Source organism: Jaculus jaculus, chromosome 13 (assembly GCF_020740685.1).
Source record: "Jaculus jaculus isolate mJacJac1 chromosome 13, mJacJac1.mat.Y.cur, whole genome shotgun sequence".
NCBI classification, from domain to species: Eukaryota; Metazoa; Chordata; class Mammalia; order Rodentia; family Dipodidae; genus Jaculus; species Jaculus jaculus.
This window is the reverse complement of record NC_059114.1, coordinates 13,608,320-13,631,713: the sequence shown is the minus strand read 5'-3', so window position 1 is coordinate 13,631,713 and position 23,394 is coordinate 13,608,320. Positions and strand designations below refer to the sequence as shown.

Here is a 23,394-nt window from a genome sequence, read left to right as displayed (position 1 = left end):
CACTATACCTTTCACTGTACCCCTGGCTGGACAGGAGTACTGAGAGAAAAACAGGATACTGCCTGGATGTCCTGATTGCATAATAATAACCCCAGGTGCCCCTGACAGATAGGATTGCTGACTCCAAAAAACAGCATCTCTTATTTCTGCAGCTTGATCTTTTTAAAATATATATTTTTTTATTAGTTTTTAAATTTTATTTATTTTTTTAGAGAGAGTGAGAGACACACTCAGAGGAGAGAGAGTATGGGTGTGCAAGGCCTCAGCCACTGAATAGAACTTCAGGTTCTTGCGCCACCTAGTGGGCATGTGTGACCTTGCGCTTGCCTCACCTTTTGTGCGTCCGGCTTACGTGGAGAGAGATTTCACATGGATCCCTAGCATTTGCAGGCAAGCGCCTTAACCACTAAGCCATCTCTCCAGCCCTATATTTTTAATCTTTATTTCTTTATTTGAGAGAAAGGAGAGAGAGAGAATGGGTGTGCCAGAGCCTCTAGCCACTGCAAACAAACTCCAGACACATGCGCCACCCTATGCATCTGGCTTATGTGGGTCCTGGGGAATAGAACCCAGAACATCAGGCTTTGCAAACAAGTGCCTTTAACCCACTGAGCCATCTCTCTAGCCCCAGACCCGTCTATTCTCGCATAGGAACACAGTCACCTAAAGGCTGTTGATTTAAACAAGTGCTGTGACCCGGAGGACACGGCTTCATCCTCATAGGCCATCATCTTCAAGCTGGGGCCTCCGGCCTTCCCACAGGCTGTTCTGTTGCTCTCAGGCTTGCAGCTTCAGGGTGACATGGAATGTGACAGAACCAGGCATGCCCCTCCCTCCCCTGCCCTGCCACACCTGCTTTGGAGCCGACCGCATGAGGTGATCTAGAAAGGTGATGCTGTGCAGAAGCAGTGTGATGAGATAGTCGTGGGCTCAGCAAGCGCAGCAGCAGGGTTCGAATCCCGCTGCCGCCACCTCGCAGCTGTGTGACCTTGGACAAGTCACTGATCCGTTCTATACTTCATCCTCCTTGTCTCTGAAAGGTAGACAATAACGTGCCCACCTCGTGGAATCTCTTAGATTGTTAAATGCCAACGTGTGATGTGCCCAGGACAATGCCTGGAGAACAAATGACATTTCCGGCAGCAGAAAGGGAAGCTTTTGTAACAGGCATGTCTTAAAATTAGATACAAACATCTCTTGTTCAAGGCCCAGCATATTTCATAGGCTGGGGAAAACTTCCTGGTAGTTCTTGCAGTATTCAACAATACTGGTTGATTTTTTAAAAATATTTTATTTTTATTTAGTTAGTTGAGAGAGAGACTGAATGGGAGTGGCAGAGCCTCTAACCCCTGCAAATGAACCCTAGACACATGTGCCACCTCGTGCATCTGGCTTTACGTGGGTATTGGAGAATCGAGCTCAGGTCCTTAGGCCTTACAGGCAAGTGCCTTACTTACAGAGCTATCTCTCCAGCCCGAAATCTGGGTTTTATAATGAAGTAACATACTCAAGGTCACACGCTAACTCATCCCAGACCTGAGATTTAACAGTTTCTTTGGCTCGCCACACTTATTCTCTTGACTGCTCCACTAAATAGTTCTTCTATCTGCAAAGGGGGGGGGCGGGCAAGAAAAACTCTGTGAGCAAAATCGCAGAAGAAATACTGAGCCACCCAAGAGAGCTCCTGGCTCCTTAGCACTTTAACTGTAGCCATTTAGCATAAAACTAATTACGTTGTAATTAGTGTTCGTATCTAATTATAAAAATGGCTCCCCTAAGTTCATTACTGGGAAGCACTTAGTTCTTTTTAATGTAATTAAGCGAAATCAAGAGTTTCCATTCATTGAGAGTAGCTTCTTCACCCAGTCATAGCTCCTCAGAAAACTAGAGGAATAAAAAAATGTAATTAATTAGTTAAATAATTTTTGTTTGTTTATTTATTTGTTTGTTTGTTTGTTTTTCAAGATAGGGTCTCACTCTAGCCCAGGCTGACCTGGAATTCACTATGGAATCTCAGGGTGGCCTCAAACTCATGGCGATCCTCCTACCTCTGCCTCCCAAGTGCTGGGCTTAAAGGTGTGCGCCACCACGCCTGGCTTAATTTATTTATTTGAGACAGAGAGAGAAAATGAATGGGTACACCAGGGCCTCCTACCACTGCACACAAGCTCCAGACACATGCACCACTTTGTCCCCCTGACTTTATGTGGGTACTGAGGAGTCAAACCTGGGCCATGAGGCCTTGCAAGCAAGCACCTTCAACAGCAAACCATCTGTCCAGTCCCAGGTCCCAAGAATAATATATGTACATGGGTTTTTTTTTTTTTGTTTGTTTGTTTGCTTGTTTTTTTGTTTTTCAAGGTAGAGTCTTGCTCTAGCCCAAGATGGCCTCATTCACTATGTAGTCTCAAGCTGGCCTTGAACTCACAGTGATCCTCCAGCTGGGATTAAAGGCATGCACCACCACGCCTGGCTTGGTATAAATTTTCAAAGCTCCAACAGCCAGAAATCTTTGTAACTGGATTAGTCTGTTCTGTGCTGGTGGGAGCAAAGTGCCACCAATGGGGTGAGTTATAGAGTCATTCAGCCTGGGGTCCTGGCCCAGGGCCAGCGCTGCTGTTTGTGCCGGCAGCATCCGAGGTGGCTCAGGGTATCAGCTGGTGTTGTGGTCAGCTTCAGGCTGCTGGGACACACCTCCAGACCAGATAGAGTTATGGGAGAAAGGGAACTGATTTGAAGCTTATAGATTCAGGGGACGTTCCCTTTCACAGGTCAACACAGAGAGAAATGCCACCACCATAGAAAGACTGTAAGAGCCAAAGGAAGGGGAGGGTTCCTTACCACGCACTCCTCCAGACACAAAATGACTGGATAGCCATGACCTCACAGTGCCCGACATTTGACCATCAGAATAGGAGGAAAAGATCATGACATCAAAAAGAGAGACTGATTGATGGGGCTGGAGAGATGGCTTAGGAGTTAAGGAGTTTGCCTGCAAAGCCAAAGGATCCTGGTTTGACTCTCCAGGACCCACATAAGCCAATGCACAAGGGGGCGCACTTGTCTGTAGTTTGTAGTATCTGGAGGCCCTGGCATGCCCATTCTCTCTCTCTCTCCCTTCCCCTCTCTCTTTCTCTTGCTCTCTCTCTCCCTCTTTATCTCTCAAATAAATAAAAAAATATATATTTTAAAAAAGAGAGAATGATTGAGGGGGGAGGGGATATGATGGAGAGTGGAGTTTCAAAGTGGAAAGTTGGGGGAGGGAGGGAAGTAACATGGGCTGTTGTTTACAATTATGGAAGTTGTTAATAAAAAATAAATTAATTAAGCCAGGTGTGGTCCCAGTTCTCGGGAGGCAGAGGTAGGAGGATCACCGTGAGTTCGAGGCCACCCTGAGACTACATAGTGAATTCCAGGTCAGCCTGGACTAGAGTGAAACCCTACCTCGAAAACCAAATTAATTAATTAAAAAAGAATGAGCTATGCGGGGGGGGGGGGGATATCACCACCAGCACCACAAGCTAGCACACTCCAGGAACCCTAGGCAGAGCCTAAGCACTCTACATACCTTATGCTGATATTTAAGACGCACCCCCAAACACACTTAAGGTCTAGGATCCACCCGCAGTGACACCTTTTCCAATCAGGTGGCTGGAAATTCAAGAAGCTTTAATAGAACTGAATCTAGGCTGGGCACTTGGGAGACAGAGGTAGGAGGATCACCATGAGTTTGAGGCCACCCTGAGACTACATAGTGAGTTCGAGGTCAGCCTGGACTAGAGTGAGACCCTACCTCGAAAAACCAACCCCCCCCCCAAAAAAAAAACACTGAATTTCTTGCGGGACATCCACTCAGTCACACCTGCCAAGAGTTGGGGGGCACACATGTGTGTCCTTGGGTCCCTCCAGTGCTAGAGTCTAAGGCAAGAGGATCACCATAAATTTCAGACCAGCTTAGGCTACAGATTGAGACCCTGTCTCAAAAACAAACAAAAGGGCTAGAGAGATTGCTTAGCGGTTAAGCGCTTGCCTGTTCAAAGCTCGATTCCCCAGGACCCACATAAGCCAGATCCACAAAGGGGCAGACGCATCTGGAGTTCATTTGCAGTGTCTAGAGGCCCTGGCATGCCCATTCTCTCTCTCTATCTATCTATCTGCCTCTTCCTCTCTCTGTCTGTCACTCTCAAATAAATAAAATTATTTTTAAAAAGCTATAAGGAATTAATCCATGGGCCCTACCAGAATTACCTTGTGTAATTTTTTTATAATAATAATTTATTTATTTGAGAGATAGACAAAGAGAAAGAGGCAGATAGAGAGAAGAGAGGGAGAGAGAATGGGTGTGCCAAGATCTCTAGTCACTGCAAATGAACTCCAGATACATGAGCCACCTTGTGCATCTGGCTTTATGTGGGTCCTGCAGAATTGAACCTGGCTCCTTAGGCTTATGCAGGCAAGCATCTTAACCTCTGAGCCATCTCTCCAGCGCCCACCTTGTGTAATTTTAATTAGCTCTGACAGTTCCCACCTCTAGACCTCAACATTGGATTAAGTTTCATCTAAATTCCACACAATGAGGATAAAACATTAATGCATGAAACCTTGGGGGATATGCTCCAGTCACATCCAATCCATCAATAATGTAGAAAAGACTGCTGAATGTTTAGTATAAATACAAATTACTGAGTTAGTAAGATGCTAACTGTGGTAGTTTGAATGTATGTCCCTCATAGAGTTTAAATTTTTTTAATTATTTGAAAAACAGTGGGTGTGTCAGGGTCTCTAACTCCAGACACATGCGCCACCCTGTAATCTGGTTTATGTGGGTACTGGGCAATCGAACTTGGGTCCTTAGGCTTTACATGTAAGCACCTTAACCACTGCCATCACCCCAGCCCCAATGGTTTTTTTTCGTTGTTGTTGTTTGTTTTGGTTTTTCAAGGTAGGGTCTCTGGTCCAGGCTGACCTGGAATTCACTATGTAGTTTCAGGATGGCCTTGAGCTCATGGTGATCCTCCTCTGCCTCCCAAGTGCTGGGATTAAAGATGTGCGCCATGCGCCACCACACCCAGCTTGCTTCTATTTTCTTTAAGGCAGGTAAGAGGATCACATGTAGGAGGTAATCTTACTTTCTGTTCATGGATGAGCATCTGATTTTTTTTTTTTTCCTTGCAGCAGAAAAATTTTTTTAAATTTAACAGGTTGCTCTTTCGGCCATTTATTTCTTTTATTTACAGTTTGTGTTCAATGCAAATCAATTCCATAACATGAGAAGTTACTATGAATCAAAGCATAAATACACAAACACAATATACAGTCCAAATAGATGAAGCATCTGATTTTTTATTTATTTTTTTTTTTGAGGTAGGGTCTCATTCTAACTCAGGCTGACCTGGAATTCACTATATAGTCCCAGGGTGTCCTCGAACTCACCGTGGTCCTCTTAACTCTGCCTCCTGAGTGCTGGGATTAAAGGTGTGCGCCACCACACCCGGCTAATTGTGTTAAAAAAAAAAAAAAAAAAAAAAAAAAAAACAGAGCCAGGGTGGTACATGCCTTTAATCCCAGAACTTGGGAGGCAGAGGTAGGCAGATTGCTGTGAGTTCAAGGCCAGCCTGAGACTGGAGTGAATTCCAGGTCAGCCTGGGATAGAGTGAAACCCTACCTTGAAAAAAGAAAGAAGAAAGGAAGGAAGGAAGGAAAAAAAAGGAAGAGAGAGAGAGAGAAAGAAAGAAAGAGAGAGAGAGGGAGGGAGGGAGGGAGGGAGGGAGGAAGGAAGGAAGGAAGGAAGGAAGGAAGGAAGGAAGGAAGGAAGGAAGGAAGAAGGAAAGAGGCAATCCCAGCACTGGGAAACTGGGGTGATGGCAGTGGTTAAGGTGCTTACATGTTCAAGGCCTCCCTGAGACTACATAGTGAGACTAAACCAAAAAAAAAAAAAAAAGAAGAAAGAAGGAAGGAATGAAGGAAAATGAAATTCAAATAGGCATCAAAAACTGATAACCACCTCCAGTCTTTTCATGAAAAATAAACAAAATACAAATTGACAAGGGGCGATAGCATTTTATTTCCAGTAGAGGGCACTGTGGGCTTCAACAGAACACCATTAGATGAACTGACAGAAGGTGAAGTCACCTGACGCTCTACTTATGTTTCAGTTGCTCTTGAAGGTTAGTTAGAACACCAAGGCTGGAGGTGGAGCAAGCTTAGCATGCACAAGATCTTGGGTTCAACCCCCAGAGCCAAAGTAGATAATCAGGGACTGGAGAGATGGCTTAGCAGCTAAGGTGCTTTCCTGAGAAAACTAAAGACCTATGTTCCCATGTAAGCCATAAGCACAAAGGTGAGGCAAGCGCAAGGTCACACATGCGCACTAGGTGGTGCAGGCATCTGGAGTTCGGTTGCAGTGGCTGAGGCCCTGGTGTCCCAATTCTGTTTCTGTGTGTGTCTCTAGCTGCCTCAAAAACCTAACCTAGAGGGCTGAAGGGATGGATTAGTGGTTAAGGCATTTGCCTACAAAGCCAAAGGACCCAGGTTTGATTTCCCCAGGACCCTTCGTAAGCCAGATGCACAAGGGGCGTATGCGTCTGGAGTTCGTTTGCAGTGACTGGAGGCCCTAGCATGCCCATTCTCTCTTTCCCTCTCTCTCCCTCTTTTTCTGTCAAATAAATAAATAAAAATTTTTCTAAAAAAACCTAACCTTGAGAACCAAAATAAATTAATTAATTTAATTAAATTAAAATAACCTCTTGGGCTGGAGAGATGGCTTAGCGGTTAAGCGCTTGCCTGTGAAGCCTAAGGACCCCGGTTCGAGGCTCGGTTCCCCAGGTCCCACGTTAGCCAGATGCACAAGGGGGCGCACGCGTCTGGAGTTCGTTTGCAGAGGCTGGAAGCCCTGGCGCGCCCATTCTCTCTCCCTCTGTCTCCTTCTTTCTCTGTCTCTCACTCAAATAAATAAATAAAAATAACCAAAAAAATTTAAAAAAAAAAAAAATAATAACCTCTTAAACAGCCAGGCATGGTGGGGCACTCCTTTAATCCCAGCACTCGGGAGGCAGAGGTAGGAGGATTGCTGTGAGTTCAAGGCCACCCTGAGACTCCATAGTGAATTTCAGGTCAGCCTGGGCTACAGTGAGACGCTACCTCGAAAAAACAACAACAACAACAAAAAAAACCAACAACCTCTTAAACAATCAAAGCTGAAGTGACTGCAGTCTCTGGGATCTGAAACCCAGTCACATTTCCTCCTATGCCAAAGTTCACAGCTTTTGTGTCTTCTGCTCCGTATTTTCCCCTGCCAAACACACCAGTGCATTACTTTTACATTCAACATTGCTCAAGTTCTCAAGACATTGGCAGTCTGTCCACCAGAACATCACGTGGTCTGCCCCAGCCCACTCCCAATAGAGTCCCTTTCCTCTTTGAAACCTCCTAAGCTGAGCTTCCAAAATCTCTCTGCATTTTGTTCTTTCAAACTTTCACCAGAATAGTCCATTATGTTCTGCCACAGCAAGTTTATGTAAGGCTTCTCTGGTCCACAGTTGCAAATCCTTCCATATTCCTTAAGCTGTGGTCCTTAAGACTGAGCAGGACACAAGGAAAGTCTTACGAATAGTCTCATTACCCAACTTGCCCTGCACTTTCTGGGCCCTGTGGCCCTTAGAGGGGAAATCTGAGGCTGATTTAGGCAGTTAGTTAATAATGCATGTGCCAAGGCCCCATTCATTTTTATTTTAGAGAGAGAGGACTGTAGAGAGAAAGGGCACACCAGGGCCTCTAGTCCCTGCAAATTAACTCCAGACACATGTACCACCATGAGCATCTGTGTTACATGGGTTCTGGGGAAGTGAACCTGGGTCCTTAGGCTTTGCAAGCAAGTGCCTTAACCACTTAGCAACCTCTCTAGCCTAAGGTCCCATTTTTTTAAAAATCAAATGATTTTTCTCATTTGTAGGGTTGTGGTGGTAGGTAGTTCATGCCTGTAATCCAGCCCTCAGGAGATCATAAGGCAGGGTGATCATAAGTTGAAGGCCCGCATAGTGAGACTGTCAGAGAGTAAGAGAATATACACATTTAGTCATTATCCCAGTAAACTAATGTAGGTATCCACTGACCATTTAGGACAGAATATCATCTTAGAAATTCAGAAACTGGGACTGGGGAGATGACTTAGCAGTAAAGGTGCTTGCCTGCAAAAACTAAGGACCCAGGTTCAATTTTCTAGTCCCATGTAAGCCAGATGCACAAGGTGGTGCATGTGTCTAGAGTTCGTTTGCAGTGTCTGGAGGTCCTGGCATGCCATTCTCTCTCTCTCTTTCTAATAAATAAATTAATTAATTTTTAAAAAATTCTGGGCAGGAAAGATGAATTGGTGGTTAAGGCATTTGCCTGCAAAGTCTAAGGACCCAGGTTCGATTCCCCAGGACCCACATAAGCCAGATGCACAAGGTGGCGCATGCATCTGGAGTTCCTTTTCAGTGGCTGGAGGCCCTGCTGTGCCCATTGTCTCTTATTCTTTCTCTATCTCTCTCTCTCTCTCTCTTGAATAAATAAATAATAAAATATTTTTTGTTCATTTTTATTTATTTATTTGAGAGTGGCAGGCAGAGAAAGGCAGAGAGAGAGAAAGAGAATGGCCGTGCCAGGGCCTCCAGCCACTGCAAATGAACTCCAGATCGTGCACCCCCTTGTGCATCTGGCTAACGTGGGTCCTGGGGAACTGAGCCTTGAACCGAGGTCCTTAGGCTTCACAGGCAAGCGCTTAACCGCTAAGCCATCTCTCCAGCCCAAATTTTAAAAAATAAAATAAAATAAAGGAATTTAGAAACTGCAGCAACCTTCCCACACATCTCTAACCTTCACCCCTCTCTGTCTCTGTTCGCCCAGGGTGACGCTGTATGCAGAATTCCTTCCCATGAAGGCCAGGGCCAAGTGTATTTTGTTGATTGAGGTAAGGTGTGGGTGACTGGGTCTCTAGGGAACACTGCCTATCTGACAAGCACAAGGGAGTTTAAGGAAAACAAAACAGATTCAACATGCACCTGCATGCGTGGATAGGACATGGTCGTCGTACAGTGTGAATGCACCTCATTCTCTTCTATTTATCTATCTATTTATTTTTGAGGTAGGGTCTCACTCTTTAGCCCAGGCTGATCTGAACTTCACTATCTAGTCTCAGGGTGGCCTTGACCTCATGGCGATCCACCTACCTCTGCCTCCCGAGTGCTGGCGTCACCACGCCCCGCTAAATTAACATTTTTCATTATCAGTTGCTGCTGTAAACAGTGGCAGCAGGCAGGTGGTCCATCCTAGTTCAGCCGAGAACGAGAACAGCTTCTGAGGCTGGGAGTGCGCAATACAACTTGAATGGAAGAGATTCCTTGCTGCCCACAGACTTCTCCATTCTCCACCACCTCCATGGCTGTGGGGAGCCTTGAAACTCTCATGACCCAGCCAGTCCCCCTCAACCCTCTTTCTGCCCGCATCTTGCGACCTTCTTTTTCTCCCTCCAGACTTGAGGATTGCGCCCCTCCTGTATGCTAGGCAAATGTTGTGCCAACAAGTAGTGTCCCCAGCCATTGTTTGACTTTTATTTATTTACTTGAGAGAGAGAATGGGCGTGCCAGGACCTCCAGACGCATGTGATACCTTGTGTATGTGGCTTACGTGAGTCCTAGGGAATTGAACCGGGTCCTTGGGCTTCGCAGGCAAGCCTTAACTGTTAAGCCATCTCCCCAGCCCCATTTTCCCCTTTTTTTTTTTTTTTTTTTTTTTTTTTTTTGAGGTAGGGTTTCACTCTAGTCCTAGTCCAGGCTGACCTGGAATTCACTATGGAGTCTCAGCGTGGCCTTGAACCCACAGTGATCCTCTTACTTCTGTCTCCCGAGTGCTGGGATTAAAGGTGTGCACCACCACACCTGGCTCTGTTTTACTCTTTTTTTTGTTTGTTTGTTTGTTTATTTATTTGAGAGTGACAGAGAGAGAAAGAGGCAGAGGGAGAATGGGCACACTATGAACTCCAGATGCATGCATCATCTTGTGCGTCTGGTGTACGTGGGTCCTGGGGATTCGAGCCTCGAACCGGGATCCTGAAGCTTCACAGGCAAGTACTTAACCGCTGAGCCATCCCTCCAGTCCCCTATTTTACTTTTTACTTTTTTTTGTTTGTTTGTTTTACTCTAGTTCAGGCTGACCTGGAATTCAGTATGGAGTCTCAGGGTGGCCTTGAACTCATGGCGATCCTACCTCTGCCTCCCAAGTGCTGAGATTAAAGGCATGCACCACCATACCTGGCCCATTTTACTTTTTATTATGAGAGAGGCCCTCACTAATTTGCCCCTGAATGGCACTCTGTAGTCTAGGCTAACCTTGAGCCTGTATTTCTCCTCCCCTAGCTTTCTTAGTAGCTGGGATGACAGGCCTGGACCACCAGACCTTGCTTTGTGACCCATGATCTAAAAGTTCCCAGGGCCGATGCATAGCTTTCTAACAGGTCCTTCCATGAAGGGACAGGTGGACAGAACAGTGTTATGTGCCTCTGCTAGACACGATTCCTCCTCAATCACTGTGATCACAGACAATATCCTTCACATTGGCCCCAACTTACCCGTCCTGATGGTATCCATTCATGATCTAGTAGGGCGGCAGACAGCTGGCCCAAGCTGGCTTGGATGAATCAGATGTTGAAACATCGGTTTTATTTTGTTTTCAAGACAGGATCTCACTATGGCTGGCTGGCCTCGGATTTGTGGCAATCCTCCTGTCTCTGGCTCCTTAATGTTGAAATGACAGATACACACCACCACACTTAGGCAGTTATTGAAATACTGAAGTGCATGTGGGCCAGCTAATCCTGAATGGTGATTAACCAATTCACACTCCAGTAACTAACGCTAGCCACACTCTGCACTCTCTTAGGACCCCTTCAAGATTCCCATGATCTAGCCCCTGAAGAGTTCATTCTAGCCACGTGGTGCCCGGAAATCCAGCACTCGGGAGACAGGGACAGGAAGGAGGGTTGCTGCAAATTTCAAGGCAGCCAGAACCACATAGTAAGACTGTATGGGGAAAAAGTCATTCCAGGTGTGGTAGTGCGTGCCTTCAAGAGCACCATGCAAAGTTGAGGCCAGCCTGGGCTACAGAGTAAGCCCTCACTCAGCCTGGTCTATAGTGAGACTCTGCCTCAAAAGAAAACAAAACAAAAAGTTAATTCCAGGCTGGGAGTGGTGGCGCACGCCTTTAATCCCTGCACACAGGGAGGTAGAAGTAGGAGGATCGCAGTGAGTGTGAGGCCGCCCTGAGACTCCATAGTGAATTCCAGGTCAGCCTGGGCTAGTATATGTCACAATGGAGACTGGAGAGATGGCTCAGTGGAAAAACTGCTTACTGTATAAGCATGAGGTCCTGAGTTGTGATCCCCAGCACACACACACAAGCTGGCCATGGCAGTGCCTGTAACCTCAGTGCCGGGGAAGCAGAGATAGGATGATCTCTAGGGACTTGCTGACAAGCTTGTCTGGTTGACTAGTGAACTCCAGGTTCAGTGTGAGACCTTGTTCTCAGATAATAAGGTGGAGTGCGATTGGGAAGGACACCCAAGGTCTACCTCTGGCCCCCGCATGTATGTGTACGCACACGTCCTCACTCCACACACACATGTGCCCTCATGCATACAAACATTCATACACGCATGCACACCACACACACACCAAAAAATATATAATAATCACAATCACAAAAAATAGCTTAGAGGGGCTGGAGAGATGGCTCAGCAGTTAAAGAGCTTGCCTGTAAAGCCTAATGACCCAGGTTCAATTCCCTAGTACCCATGTAAAGCCAGGTACACAACATGGTGCACGCGTCTGGAGTTCGTTTGTAGCAGCTGGAGGCCCTGGGGCACCCATTCTCTCTATCTTTGTCTCTCTCTGTCTACTTGCAAATAAATAAATAAATAGGTCGAAAAATTGATTAGAGGGTTAGAGAGATGGCTTAGTGGTTAAGGCGTTTGCCTGCCAAGCCTAAGAACGCATGTTCAAATCTCCATGTCTCCTGTAGCCAGACACACAAGTGTGCAATGTTGTACATTCACACAAGGGGGCACATGTCTGGAGGTCATTCACAGTGGCTGAAAGGCCCTGGCATGCCCATTCGCTCTCTCTCTCTCTCAAAAATAAAAATAATAATAATAAGCCAGGCATGGTGGGACACACCTTTAACTCAGGAGGTAGAGGTAGGAGGATTGCCGTGAGTTAGAGGTCACCTTGATAATACATAGTGAATTCCAAGTCAGCCTGAGCTAGAGTGAAACCCTACCTCAGAAAAACCAAAATGAGGGGCTGGAGGGGATGACTTAGCGGTTAAGGCATTTGCCTGCAAAGCCAAAGGACTCAGGTTCAATTCCCCAGGACCTACATTAGCCAGATGCACAAGGGGGCGCACGCATCTGGAGTTTGTTTGCAGTGACTGGAGGCCCTGGCGAACCCATTCTCTCTCTCTCTCTCTCTCCCTCTCTCCCCACCTCTTTCTCTGTCAAATAAAAATAAGTATGTTTTTAAGAAGCCGGGCATGGTGGCGCATGACTTTAATCCCAGCACTCAGAGGTAGGAGGTTCACCGTGAGTTCTGAGCTAAAGTGAGAGCCTACCTCAAAAAACCAAAAAAGACAAACACAAAACCTCCAAAGTGTCCATCCACTGTTTGCACTGATGTCACCTAATGTTGACGCTATGATGTTGACCTTAGCCATGGCTGCCACACTGCACAGCTTCAGTGACACCAATTAAGTAGTATTTGGGGAAGAGAGGCACACAGGACAGCAGGGTGGGCCACTATGGGCCACCGTGGGGTCCACAGGAAAGAGGTGGCCATCTGACCGCGTCTCCAGCCTGCATCGATCCGTACTCCCCACCACGGTAACCCTGCGCTTGATCATTGTGCCGGCTCGGCCACTGCCACCGCTGACTCTGGTTCTCCCACGCCAGGTCTTCTGGGCCATCGGAACAGTGTTCGAGGTCATCCTGGCCGTGTTCGTGATGCCCAGCCTGGGCTGGCGCTGGCTGCTCATCCTCTCTGCCGTCCCTCTCCTCATCTTCGCTGTTCTGTGTTTTGTACGTATCTTTAAAGCCATCGCCTTTCCTGTCCACTGGCAACTATATTTTAGTGGGAAGTAGGTGGAAGATTATTAACAGTATTTATTTATTATTTTATTTATTTATTTGAGAGTGACAGACACAGAGAGAAAGACAGATAGAGGGAGAGAGAATGAGCGCGCCAGGGCTTCCAGCCTTTGCAAACGAACTCCAGACATGTGCGCCCCCTTGTGCATCTGGCTAACGTGGGACCTGGGGAACCAAGCCTGGAACCGGGGTCCTTAGGCTTCACAGGCAAGCGCTTAACTGCTAAGCCATTTCTCCAACCCAAGAGTGTATATTTTTTAACTGTGAAATGAGACAAGGAAATGCCTGGGGCAGCGCCAGAATGCAGTGTGAGGTTTCCTAGACAGGCTCTCCTATATTTTTAGGGATAGCAGGGAATTAGCCCTGTCTGGCTTCATTGGACCTTTTTTCTTCTTTTCCTAAACATGTTTTTATTTACTTATTTTTATTTGAGAGACAGAAAGAGGGAGAGAGAGAAAGAGAGAATGGGTATGCCAGGGCATCCAGCCACTGCAAAGGAACTCCAGACGCGTGCACCCCCTTGTGCATCTGGCTTAAGTGGGTCCTGGAAAATCGAACCAGGATCCTTGGGTTTTGCAGGCAAACACCTTAACCGCTAAGCCATCTCTCCAGCCCTTCACTGGAATTCTTAAAGTTGCAAGTGACAGAAATCCAATTCAAACTGTCTTGGGGGAGGGAGGGAGAAAAGGGAATAGACACAGGAAAGAGGCCTCAGGTGTGGCTGAATCCAGGAGTTCTCACCTGCATAAAGCCCACTTGTCATTGCACACGTAGAACACACACACACACACACACACACACTCCCAGGAAACACTTTCAAACCAGTGGAGCCCCACGTAAGCTTACGGATGCACCGTTCTCATGTGTGGCGAATGCTACTGGTAATTTTAGTTAACGCCAACCGATGTGATGGGCTTAACTCTGAGGGAGGCTCCGCAAATGCAGTCACTATTCATCCCTCCAGTCACTACGTGGGGTAGCACTATAATAAAATCCCGTGTTCACTGGAGTGACAGCTTGTGACAAGCCTCACAGACTCAGCCTCTTCACACAGAGTTCACGTCTCACCACCATAACCGTCCAGGAGATTCTGGATAGCAAGCGGGAACTGGCCCAGGTTTTCTTTCCAACACAAGGTTCTGCCCTCTCCTGGCCTTTGGAGTCAGGGAAGGGAAGGTAAAGAGGATGCACTTGCTTCTTTAAGGTCTGTTTACAAGCCCTTGCAAATTACGTGGGTTTGCATGGCTGCAAGGAAGTCTGGGAAATGTAGTCCATGGCTGGGTGGCCATATCCGCAGGCTGCCCAGCACCCTGTTGTGAATTACGGTGGAAGTTACCAGTTAACGTGCTCCATCCCAATTTTTCTAATGAGGAGACTAAAGTCCACAGAGGCTGACTGACTTTTCAATAGGCATACATCAAACAAACACCAGAACTCTAACGGGGGAATCAGGTTTTCTGACCCCACTGGCCCTGCCCCCTCACAGCCTCATGTTTTCCCTACTATACCTGCTATCTTGCAAATCACTGTAGCTTCATTTTACAGAAATGTATTGATCTAGTCACTTGGAATTGAGATTCCATTGGGCTTGAAGGTCTTTCTGATTTCTCTCTCTATGTATAAATATACATGAGTTTGCAAGATGAATCCAAACATAGTAAGGTAGCATTTCTTAAGAGTTAAGAGTGAGGGTTTTTTTTTTTTTTTTTTTTTGTGGTGGTCTTAATTTAAGAGGTCAAATCTATTGTCACCTTCATTGCATAGGTGAAGAACAGAGGCACAAGAGAGGTCACAACCTTGCACAGGGGTCCAGCAGAGGCTGCATGTGAACCCAGGTCTCTGACTGCAGAGCCCCCACCCTCAAAGACCTCACACAGAGTGTGTGTGTGTGTGTGTGTGTGTGTGTGTGTGTGTGTGTGTCTTTCTCTCTGGGAGGTAGTGCTCTGCTCCACCCTAACCAGCCACACCTGGATCTCCTGTCCCCTCAGTGGCTGCCAGAGAGCGCGAGGTACGACGTGCTGTCTGGGAACCAGGAAAAGGCCATCGCCACCTTAAAGAGGATAGCCACAGAAAATGGAGCCCCAATGCCACTGGGGAAGCTTGTCATCTCCAGACAGGTCGGTTTGCAAGGGGCGGATCGTGTGTGTGTGTGTGTGTGTGTGTGTGTGTGTGTGTGTGTGTGTGCGCGCGCGCACCTGTGTGGGCAAGAGCACGATGCCCGAGGTGGCCTTCCCCATGTGTTTGTTGCATGGTTTCTGTATATTCTTGGAGTGGACAGACACGCACACGCAGCAGCTCTATGAGGAGAATTTGGCAACTTGAGTTTGCATCTCCAGTGCCGGGTTGTGATAATGCTAAAGTGGAGAATTTAGCTCGTGACTAGGAATAACCTGTCCTGCAACGACTTCTTCTTTGGCGTTTGCCTTTCAGAAAATGTGATTGATGGTCACAGGTTATGCAGTGAAACCACACTGGGGGCTGGGAATAGAGCTCAGTGGCAGAGCATGTGTTTAACATTCATAAAGTCCTGGGTTCGCCACTCAAGCCACAAGCGCGTGGTGGCGCATGCATCTGGACTTCGTTTGCAGCGGCTAGAGGTCCTGGTGTGTCCATTCTCAATCTTTCTCTTTAAATTTTATTATTAATTATTATTATTATTTTAATTTTTCAAGACAGGGTCTCACTCTAGCCCAGGCTGACCTGGAATTCACTCTGTAGTCTCAGAGTGGCCTTGAACTCATGGCGATCCTCCTACCTCTGCCTCCCGAGTGCTGGGATTAAAAGCATGTGCCACCATGCCCAGCTCTCTCTCTCTCTCAAATCAATCAATCAATCAATAAAATATTGAGAAATAAAGTCCTGGGTTCGGTATCTACCACCAAAAACATTTAAGGCAGTGGTACCCTTAGATCCAGGTGCTCAAACTGTTTACCCTCATGTTGATATCCTTAATAGGCAATATGTCACACCCTGATGACAGCACAGGGACTCAGTTCCTGGGAGCCCTCATGAGCACCCCACTACATGTCAACCCTCTGACTCAGCAAATAGGAAGAAGGAACTCAGATGCAAGGGCGCAGTCCAGTCCCTGACCTTAAGAATCATCCAGGCAGACCACAGACTCTATAAGGAAGTGACCTTTTTTATTTTATTTCATTTATTTGTTTTTGTTTTTTCGAGGTAGGGTCTTGCTATAGCCCAGGCTGACCTAGAATTCACTATGTAGCTTGAGGGTGGCATCAAACTTCCATCTCTGCCTCTGGAGTACTGGGATTAAAGACATGCACCACCACACCCAACTGGGAAGTAACCTTTTAAAGGAAGACTGTAAGGCTGGAGAGATGGCTTAGCGGTTAAGGTGCCTGCTTACAAAGCCAAAGGACCCCCAGTTCGATTACCAGGACCCACATAAACCAGATGCACAAGGTGGCACATTTATATGGAGCTTGTTTGCCCTGACATGTCAATCCTCTCTCTCTTTCAAATAAATCAATAAAAATAATAAAACTATACTTAACTTATTTCTATATTGTGAAGAGCTGAATGGACTTTCACCAGATTTGCAAGGTAGGGTTGTTGCCATGACCTAACAACACAGAGGCTGTTAGGCCTATCTATCCCAGATCTACTTAGGGAACCACATGGGCAGTATGGGAAGGCACCCTATAGAGTGGGGGTTCCCATTTGGTTGCCTTTGAGGAAAGCCCCAAGGCCGTAGGAGGTGCTATGCGGGAAGGAGACACGCAGTGATTTCAGCTGTGTCCCGCCGGGAAAGCTATGGCCCACATCCCACAGCGGGGTTCTGCCTGTGGTGATCCTGATGGCCCAGTAGCAGCAGAGAACCCCACTGGGCCAACAAGACCTAGGGAGGGGGTTCACTTCTGGTGGTGGTCCAGGAAGGTGATAGGCCAAAAGAAAGAAGTGTCCAGAATCCCAGCGATGCTCCCCAAGCCGGACTTCCTAGGGAACTTGCCTAATATAACCATTTGCCGGAAATATGTGCTAAATTATCACTACCCAAAACTTGTTTTAAGGATTTTTTTTTTTTTTTTTTTTGAGGTAGGGTCTTGCTCTTGCCCAGGCTGACCTGGAATTCATTCTGTCGTCTCAGGGTGGCCTAGAACTCATGGCGATCCTCCTACCTCTGCATCTCTGGAATGCAGGGATTTAAAGGCTTGTGCCACCACGCCCAGCTGATTTTAAATTTTTTTATTGATTTATTTGCAAGTAGAGAGAGAGAGATAGAAGAGAGACAGAGAGAATGGGTGTGCCAGGGTCTCCAGCCACTGCAAGTGAACTCCAGATGCATGCACCACTTTGAGCATCTGGCTTTACGTGGATACTGGGGAATTGAACCCAGGTCCTTAGGCTCTGCAGGCAAGCAGGCACCTTAACCACTGAGCCATCTCTCTAGCCCTTAAGGAATTTATTTTTTAAACATGATTCTAGGGATGGAGCCCAGGGCCTCACACATGCTAAACTTATGCTGTGCCACTGGCTTACATACCCCCCAGCCCTAGTGAGTGAGTGAGTGAGTGAGTGAGTGAGTGAGTGAGTGAGTGAGTGGGTGTGTGTGTTCGCAAGCGTGCATGTGCCAATTAAAGTTTCTTCTCTTGAAACAGGAAGATCGGGGCAAAATGAGGGACCTTTTCACGCCCCATTTTCGCTGGACAACTCTGCTGCTGTGGTTTATATGGTAAGAGCCGCTGGTTGCCTGCTCTGAACCCCTTCCTCATCTTGCACAGTTGGGACTTTGATCTTACTGCATCACCCAGACAGTCTCCTTTTGAGCTCAGGCAGGATTTACACATGTGGGTGATTCAAACATCACTTTCTCACTTCTGCAGCATCCGGGTTACCACCTGCACCCCCTGGACCTTTCACTTGATTTGGATCGTACCCAGATCAACATCTCTCTCTCTTTTTTAAGAGTTTGCATTTCTTTTTTATTTTCAAGATTTATTTTTATTTATTTATTAGAGACAGAGAGAGTGAGAGAGAGGGGTAAAGAGTGAGAATGGGCGCACCATCAGGGCCTCTAGCCACTGCAAATGAACTCCAGACACATGCGCCACCATGTGTATCTGGCTAACATGGGACCTGGAGGATAGAACCTGGGTCCTCAGACTTCGCAGGCAAGTGCCTTAATGGCTAAGCCATCTCTCCAGCCCTAGATCTGCATCTCTTAAAAGGACATTTTAGCCAGGCGTGGTGGCGCACTCCTTTAATCCCAGCACTCAAAGGCAGAGGACAGCCTGAGACTCCATAGTGAACTCTACATCAGCCTGGGCTAGAGTGAGACCCTACCTCTAAACACAAAACAAAAAAGGATATTATCTCTGCTCCCCAAGAAAACACATTAATTGCAGACCACGCATAGAAGGCATTCTTAAAGTGAAAAGTTACTGCTGACTGGCCCAAGCAATGAGCCTGTGTATTTTTTTTTTTTTTAATTTACTCATTTATTTGAGAGAGAGAGAGAAAAAAAAATGGGCACACCAGGGCCTCAGCCACTGGAAATTAACTCCAGACCCAAGTGCCACCTTGTGCATCTGGCTTTACGTGGGTGTTGGGGAATTGAACCTGGTCCTTTGGCTTCGCAGGCAAGTGCCTTAACGCTAAGCCATTTCTCCAGGCCCCAGCTGGTGTATTAAAGAGACTGAGAATCTAAGAGTGAGGCGGGTGTTAAGGATTCAATAGCACATCCAGAAGACTAGGATATAAACAAAGGATTCAAAGGGAATTGTTTCTCAGATGAGATTTAATAGCCTCACTATATCATTGTTGCCTTCCTCTCTCCCAGGTTACCGGGGCTACTGCTGATGGTTCATGGCCCATAGTTTGAGAAGCAAGATTTGGTCAGCATGGCCATTCTTGGAACTACTAGTTCCGACCCTGTTCACTATGTAGTCTCAAGCAGCAGCTGGAGAGATGGCTTAGCGGTTAAGGTGCTTGCCTGCCAAGTCTAAGGACCCAGGTTCAATTCGCTAGGCCCCACGTAGGCCAGATGCTCATGGTGGCACATGCATCTGGAGTTTGTTTGCAGTGGCTAGAGGCCTTGGCGTGCCCATTCTCTCCCCGCTCCCTTTCTGTCTCAAATACATAAATAAAAATAAATCAGAAAAAAAAATTAAAAAAAAAAACAGATTTCAGCTGTTCTTGCCATTTCTTTCTACCAAATTATGCACAAAGCATTACCAATGTAGGCAGTGGGTACAGGCTTTGTGTACTATTTTTAACCTGTTCTCAGTTTTTCTCTTCACCTAGGAGCAGGGATGCTAATTAGCAGGAGGAGTGCCCCCACTGTGGTCAATTACAGGGAAGAGGAGAGAACAGCTTTGATAATAACACAGAATTGAGCTGAAATCCAACTCTGTCCCTCCCTCCCTCCACTGCTTCCTAAGAGCTGAATTGACCGGCCAGGCATTCACTGAAACACCTACTCAGTCCCCTGTGCAGACCTTGGAGCCTGCAGCATTTTAAAAACAGGAGTTCAGAGTTAAGAATGCCTGCCTTTGGGACTGCGTGATTCACTGGCCCAACGCCATTTGAATCCTGAAGCAATTCATGAGATAATTTTAGGGCTAGGGGTGCAAAGCACAGCTCTCACCTTGAAAGAAGTAGGTTTGTTCTGAGCCAAATGTAAATGACCACGGCACAGGGACGTAGGTTCAGTTTGTCCCGTATGACATATTCCAGCGTGGAAGTGATTACGTCAGCACTTGCAGCCACAGAATAAAAGTCTTAAATCAAGGCATTTACCAAATACATTGGTGGAGAAACCAGGTTACAGTCAAGCGGGGAAAATTCTGCATGTTTCAGATACCGTCTGATGACATTTTAAGCTTTGGGGTTGGTGGAAGCGAGAGATCTGCTCTGTCAATGCATTCCAAAGGATCTTGGGTCAGATATACAAGGAAGGTGGTCAGGACATGACTACAGATAACCCGGAATAATCTGGCTGTAGATCCGCAACATTCCAACCTTTCACAGTCAGGTAGCCTTGTAGAATGTTTAAAATAGATGCTGCCCTTCCCTTCCCCCCGGGGACTTCAGTTCCCATGTTAGCCAAGCTTCATGTTTTGTGCATGAGGAGGTCAAGTGTTGTGACATGTCCCGTCCGGCACTAGGAAGGGGCTGCAGGGTTGGAACTCTGGGAGATGCAGGTGAGAGGCTGGGCTCTGGGTGAGCTCAGAATCCCTGAGTCAGTGTCTCTCAAGCGTCGGGTCTTTATCCATACTTAGCAAAGAACTGAAAAAACACAGAACTCAGAGAAAGAGCGAGTTATAAAAGATTTATTACGGTAGGGTAGAGAAACAGAAGAGAAGAAAAATCATGAAAACTCCCTAACCAAGGGGAAGTCCTCTCTGGAGGGAGAAGCAAAAAATCTCCCCCCCACACACACACATGGCTCAGGTCTATGGATTACGCAATTAGAATGAGCCTCATTGCCAGGTGCAGGGGTATAGGAAGGATCCTGATTGGTTAATGGGTGTCCAGAAGGAAAGAAGGGCCCACAAAAAGTTGAGGAAAGGGGCTGGAGGGATGGCTTAGTGGTTAAGACGTTTGCCTGCAAAGCCTAAGGACCCAGGTTCAATTCCCCAGGACCCACGTTAGCCAAATGCACAAGGGGGTGTACGTATCTGGAGTTCACTTGAAGTGGCTGGAGGTCCTGGCATGCCCATTCTCTCTTTCTCTTTCTCTCTCTCTTTCTCTCTCTCTCTCCCTTTTTCTCTGTCAAATAAATGAATAATATATACTTTTTAAGTAGAGGAACAGGCTGGAGAGTTAAATGGCTTAGCCATTAAGATACTTGCCTGCCTAGCCGGGCATGGTGGTGCATGCTTTTAACCCCAGCACTGGGGAGGCAGAGGTAGGAGGATCGCCATGAGTTTGAGGTCACTCTGAGACTACATAGTGAATTCCAGGTCAGCGTGAACCAGAGTAAGACCCAACCTCGAACCCCCCCAAAAAAAGATACTTTCCTGTAAAGCCTAAGGACCCAAGTTTGATACCCCAGTACCCGCCAAAACCAGATACACAAGGTGGTGTCTACATCTGGAGTTCGTTTGCAGTGCTAGAGGCCCTGCCAGGCCTGTTCTCTCTCTCTCTTCCTGTCTCTGTCTCTCTCACTCTCTCTCTGCCTCTTTTTCTCTTTAATAAATAAATAATTTTTTAAAGTTGAAGAAAACTCAGGAATCCACAGCTGCTGCTTACAGTCATCTTGGATGAGACTAAATCAGACTGGAGTCCTAATCTCACCAGGACAGATATGTTCCTCTGTGCCAGTCCCTAGCTGACTACCTACAAAAATAAAAATGGGGAGGGAGCTTGAGAGATGGCTTAGCGGTTAAGGCATTTGCCTTCAAAGTCAAAGGACCCAGGTTTGATTCCCCAGAACCCATGTTAGCCAGATGCACAAGGGGGTGCACACATCTGGAGCACATTTGCAGTGGCTAGAGGCCCTGACATGCCCATTTCCTCTCTCTCTCTTTGTCAAACAAATAAATAAAAATAAAATACTTTAAAAACTAAATCTTAAAAAAATAAAAATAATCTACCTTTCTCCTTATCTGTATCAAAAGCTCATTCCTAGGATTTGAGAAAGCTGAGGCTCAGTAGGCAAAAGAGCAATCTTGAGGGAAGAAGTAGTTACAGCCCATAAGAAGAAACCCCTAGGCTGGGGAGATGGCTCAGGAATTAAAGGTGCTTTCTTGCAAAGCCTGGAGTTGGTTTGCAGCAGCAGGATGTCCTGGCATGCCCTTCCCCCCACCCCCACATAATAAATAGACTTTTTTTTTTGTTTGTTTGTTTTTTTGGTTTTCCCCAGGTAGGGTATCACTCTAGCCAAGGCGGACCTGGAGCTCAGTCTAGTCCCAGGCTGGCCTCAAACTCACAACAATCCTATTATTTCTCCTCCCAAATGCCAGGACTAAAAGCATGCCTGGGAAATAAATATTTTTTAAAAAGAAGAAACCCCGGTATCATACTAACATTATTAGTCAGCGTGAGCTGGATGTGATTCCTTTTTCTTCTTCTACCCTCTATATCTGACATAACATTTACTTGATTATATACTTTATACATATATACTTTATTATAGGAGTATTATACCTAAAGTTAAAATAATCAAGTACATAGTATGGCCTAAAAAAAAAAGTAAAGGCTGGAGGGATGGCTTAGCAGTTAAGGCACTGGCCTGCAAAGCCAGAGGACTCACGTTCGATTGCCCAGGTCCCACGTAAGCCAAATGCACAAGGTGGCACATGTGTCTGGTGTTCATTTGCAGAGTGTGCCCATGCTCTCTGTCTCTCTCTCCCAAAGAAATAACTAAATAAATATTAGAAAAAAAGGTAGTAGGCAAGGCATTTTAAAAAAAGAAAACAAAAGCCAGGTGTGGTGGCACACACCTTTCATCCCAGCACGTGGGAGTCAGAGGTAGAAAGACCGCAGTGAATTCAAGGCCACCCTGAGACTACATAGTGAATTCCAGGTCAGCTTGGACTATAGAGTGAAACCTTGCCCTCAAAATAAATAAATAAATAAAATAAATAAGTCAATAAAAAGAAAACAAAGAGCTGGGCATGGTGGCACACACCTTTAATCCTAGCACTTGGGAGGTGGAGGTAAGAGGATTGCTAGAGGTCACCCTGAGACTACATAGTAAATTCCAGGTCAGCCTTGGCTACAGCAAAACCCTACCTTGCAAAAACCCAAAGAGCTAAAAAGAAAAGAAAAGAAAAAGAATAAGGTTTATTTTCTAACCAGACTGACTATACTACAGAACTCACACACTGTAAACCCAGGAAAGTCACCTTTGCTCCTGGTTGTACCTGGATGGAGGCCCTCATAGCTGCTGAGTCACTGGGTGAGAATGTTCTAGTCCTGCAAACTTGAATATTCTAATTCCAGGGCCAGTATGGAATTAATAAACTGCCATCCGCTTTGAAATTCTAAAAGTCATGTCCACATTCCCTGCATTGGCCTGGAAACCCTGGAAAGATACCGCTTGAGCTGTTTTCTTCCAATTTTCAGTCCTAGAAGAAAAATCCAAAATTCCAGTGGGGCAGTTTGAGGAGGGTGTGTCCCTAGATGTAACACTGTCCACCCTAGTCTTTCCAAGGACAAAAGAACATTCATCACATCACTTTCCTCCTTTTATCCATCCCTGTGCCGCCGTACCTGACATCTTCCTGCTCAGAGTCCCCAGTAAAGTCCCAAAG

General features: G+C 46.4%; 1 protein-coding gene across 1 annotated transcript in view; it reads left to right on the top strand.

Moving 5' to 3' along the window:
* The window catches only part of LOC101600751 (SV2 related protein), an 89,122-nt gene that overhangs the window by 43,180 nt on the left and 22,548 nt on the right, over window positions 1-23,394 (top strand). Inside the window, exons 7-10 of the mRNA XM_045132677.1 lie at window positions 8,884-8,947; window positions 12,977-13,102; window positions 15,160-15,288; window positions 17,794-17,867. Coding sequence (XP_044988612.1) covers window positions 8,884-8,947; window positions 12,977-13,102; window positions 15,160-15,288; window positions 17,794-17,867 — 393 coding nt within the window. The remainder of the gene's footprint in view (window positions 1-8,883; window positions 8,948-12,976; window positions 13,103-15,159; window positions 15,289-17,793; window positions 17,868-23,394) is intronic.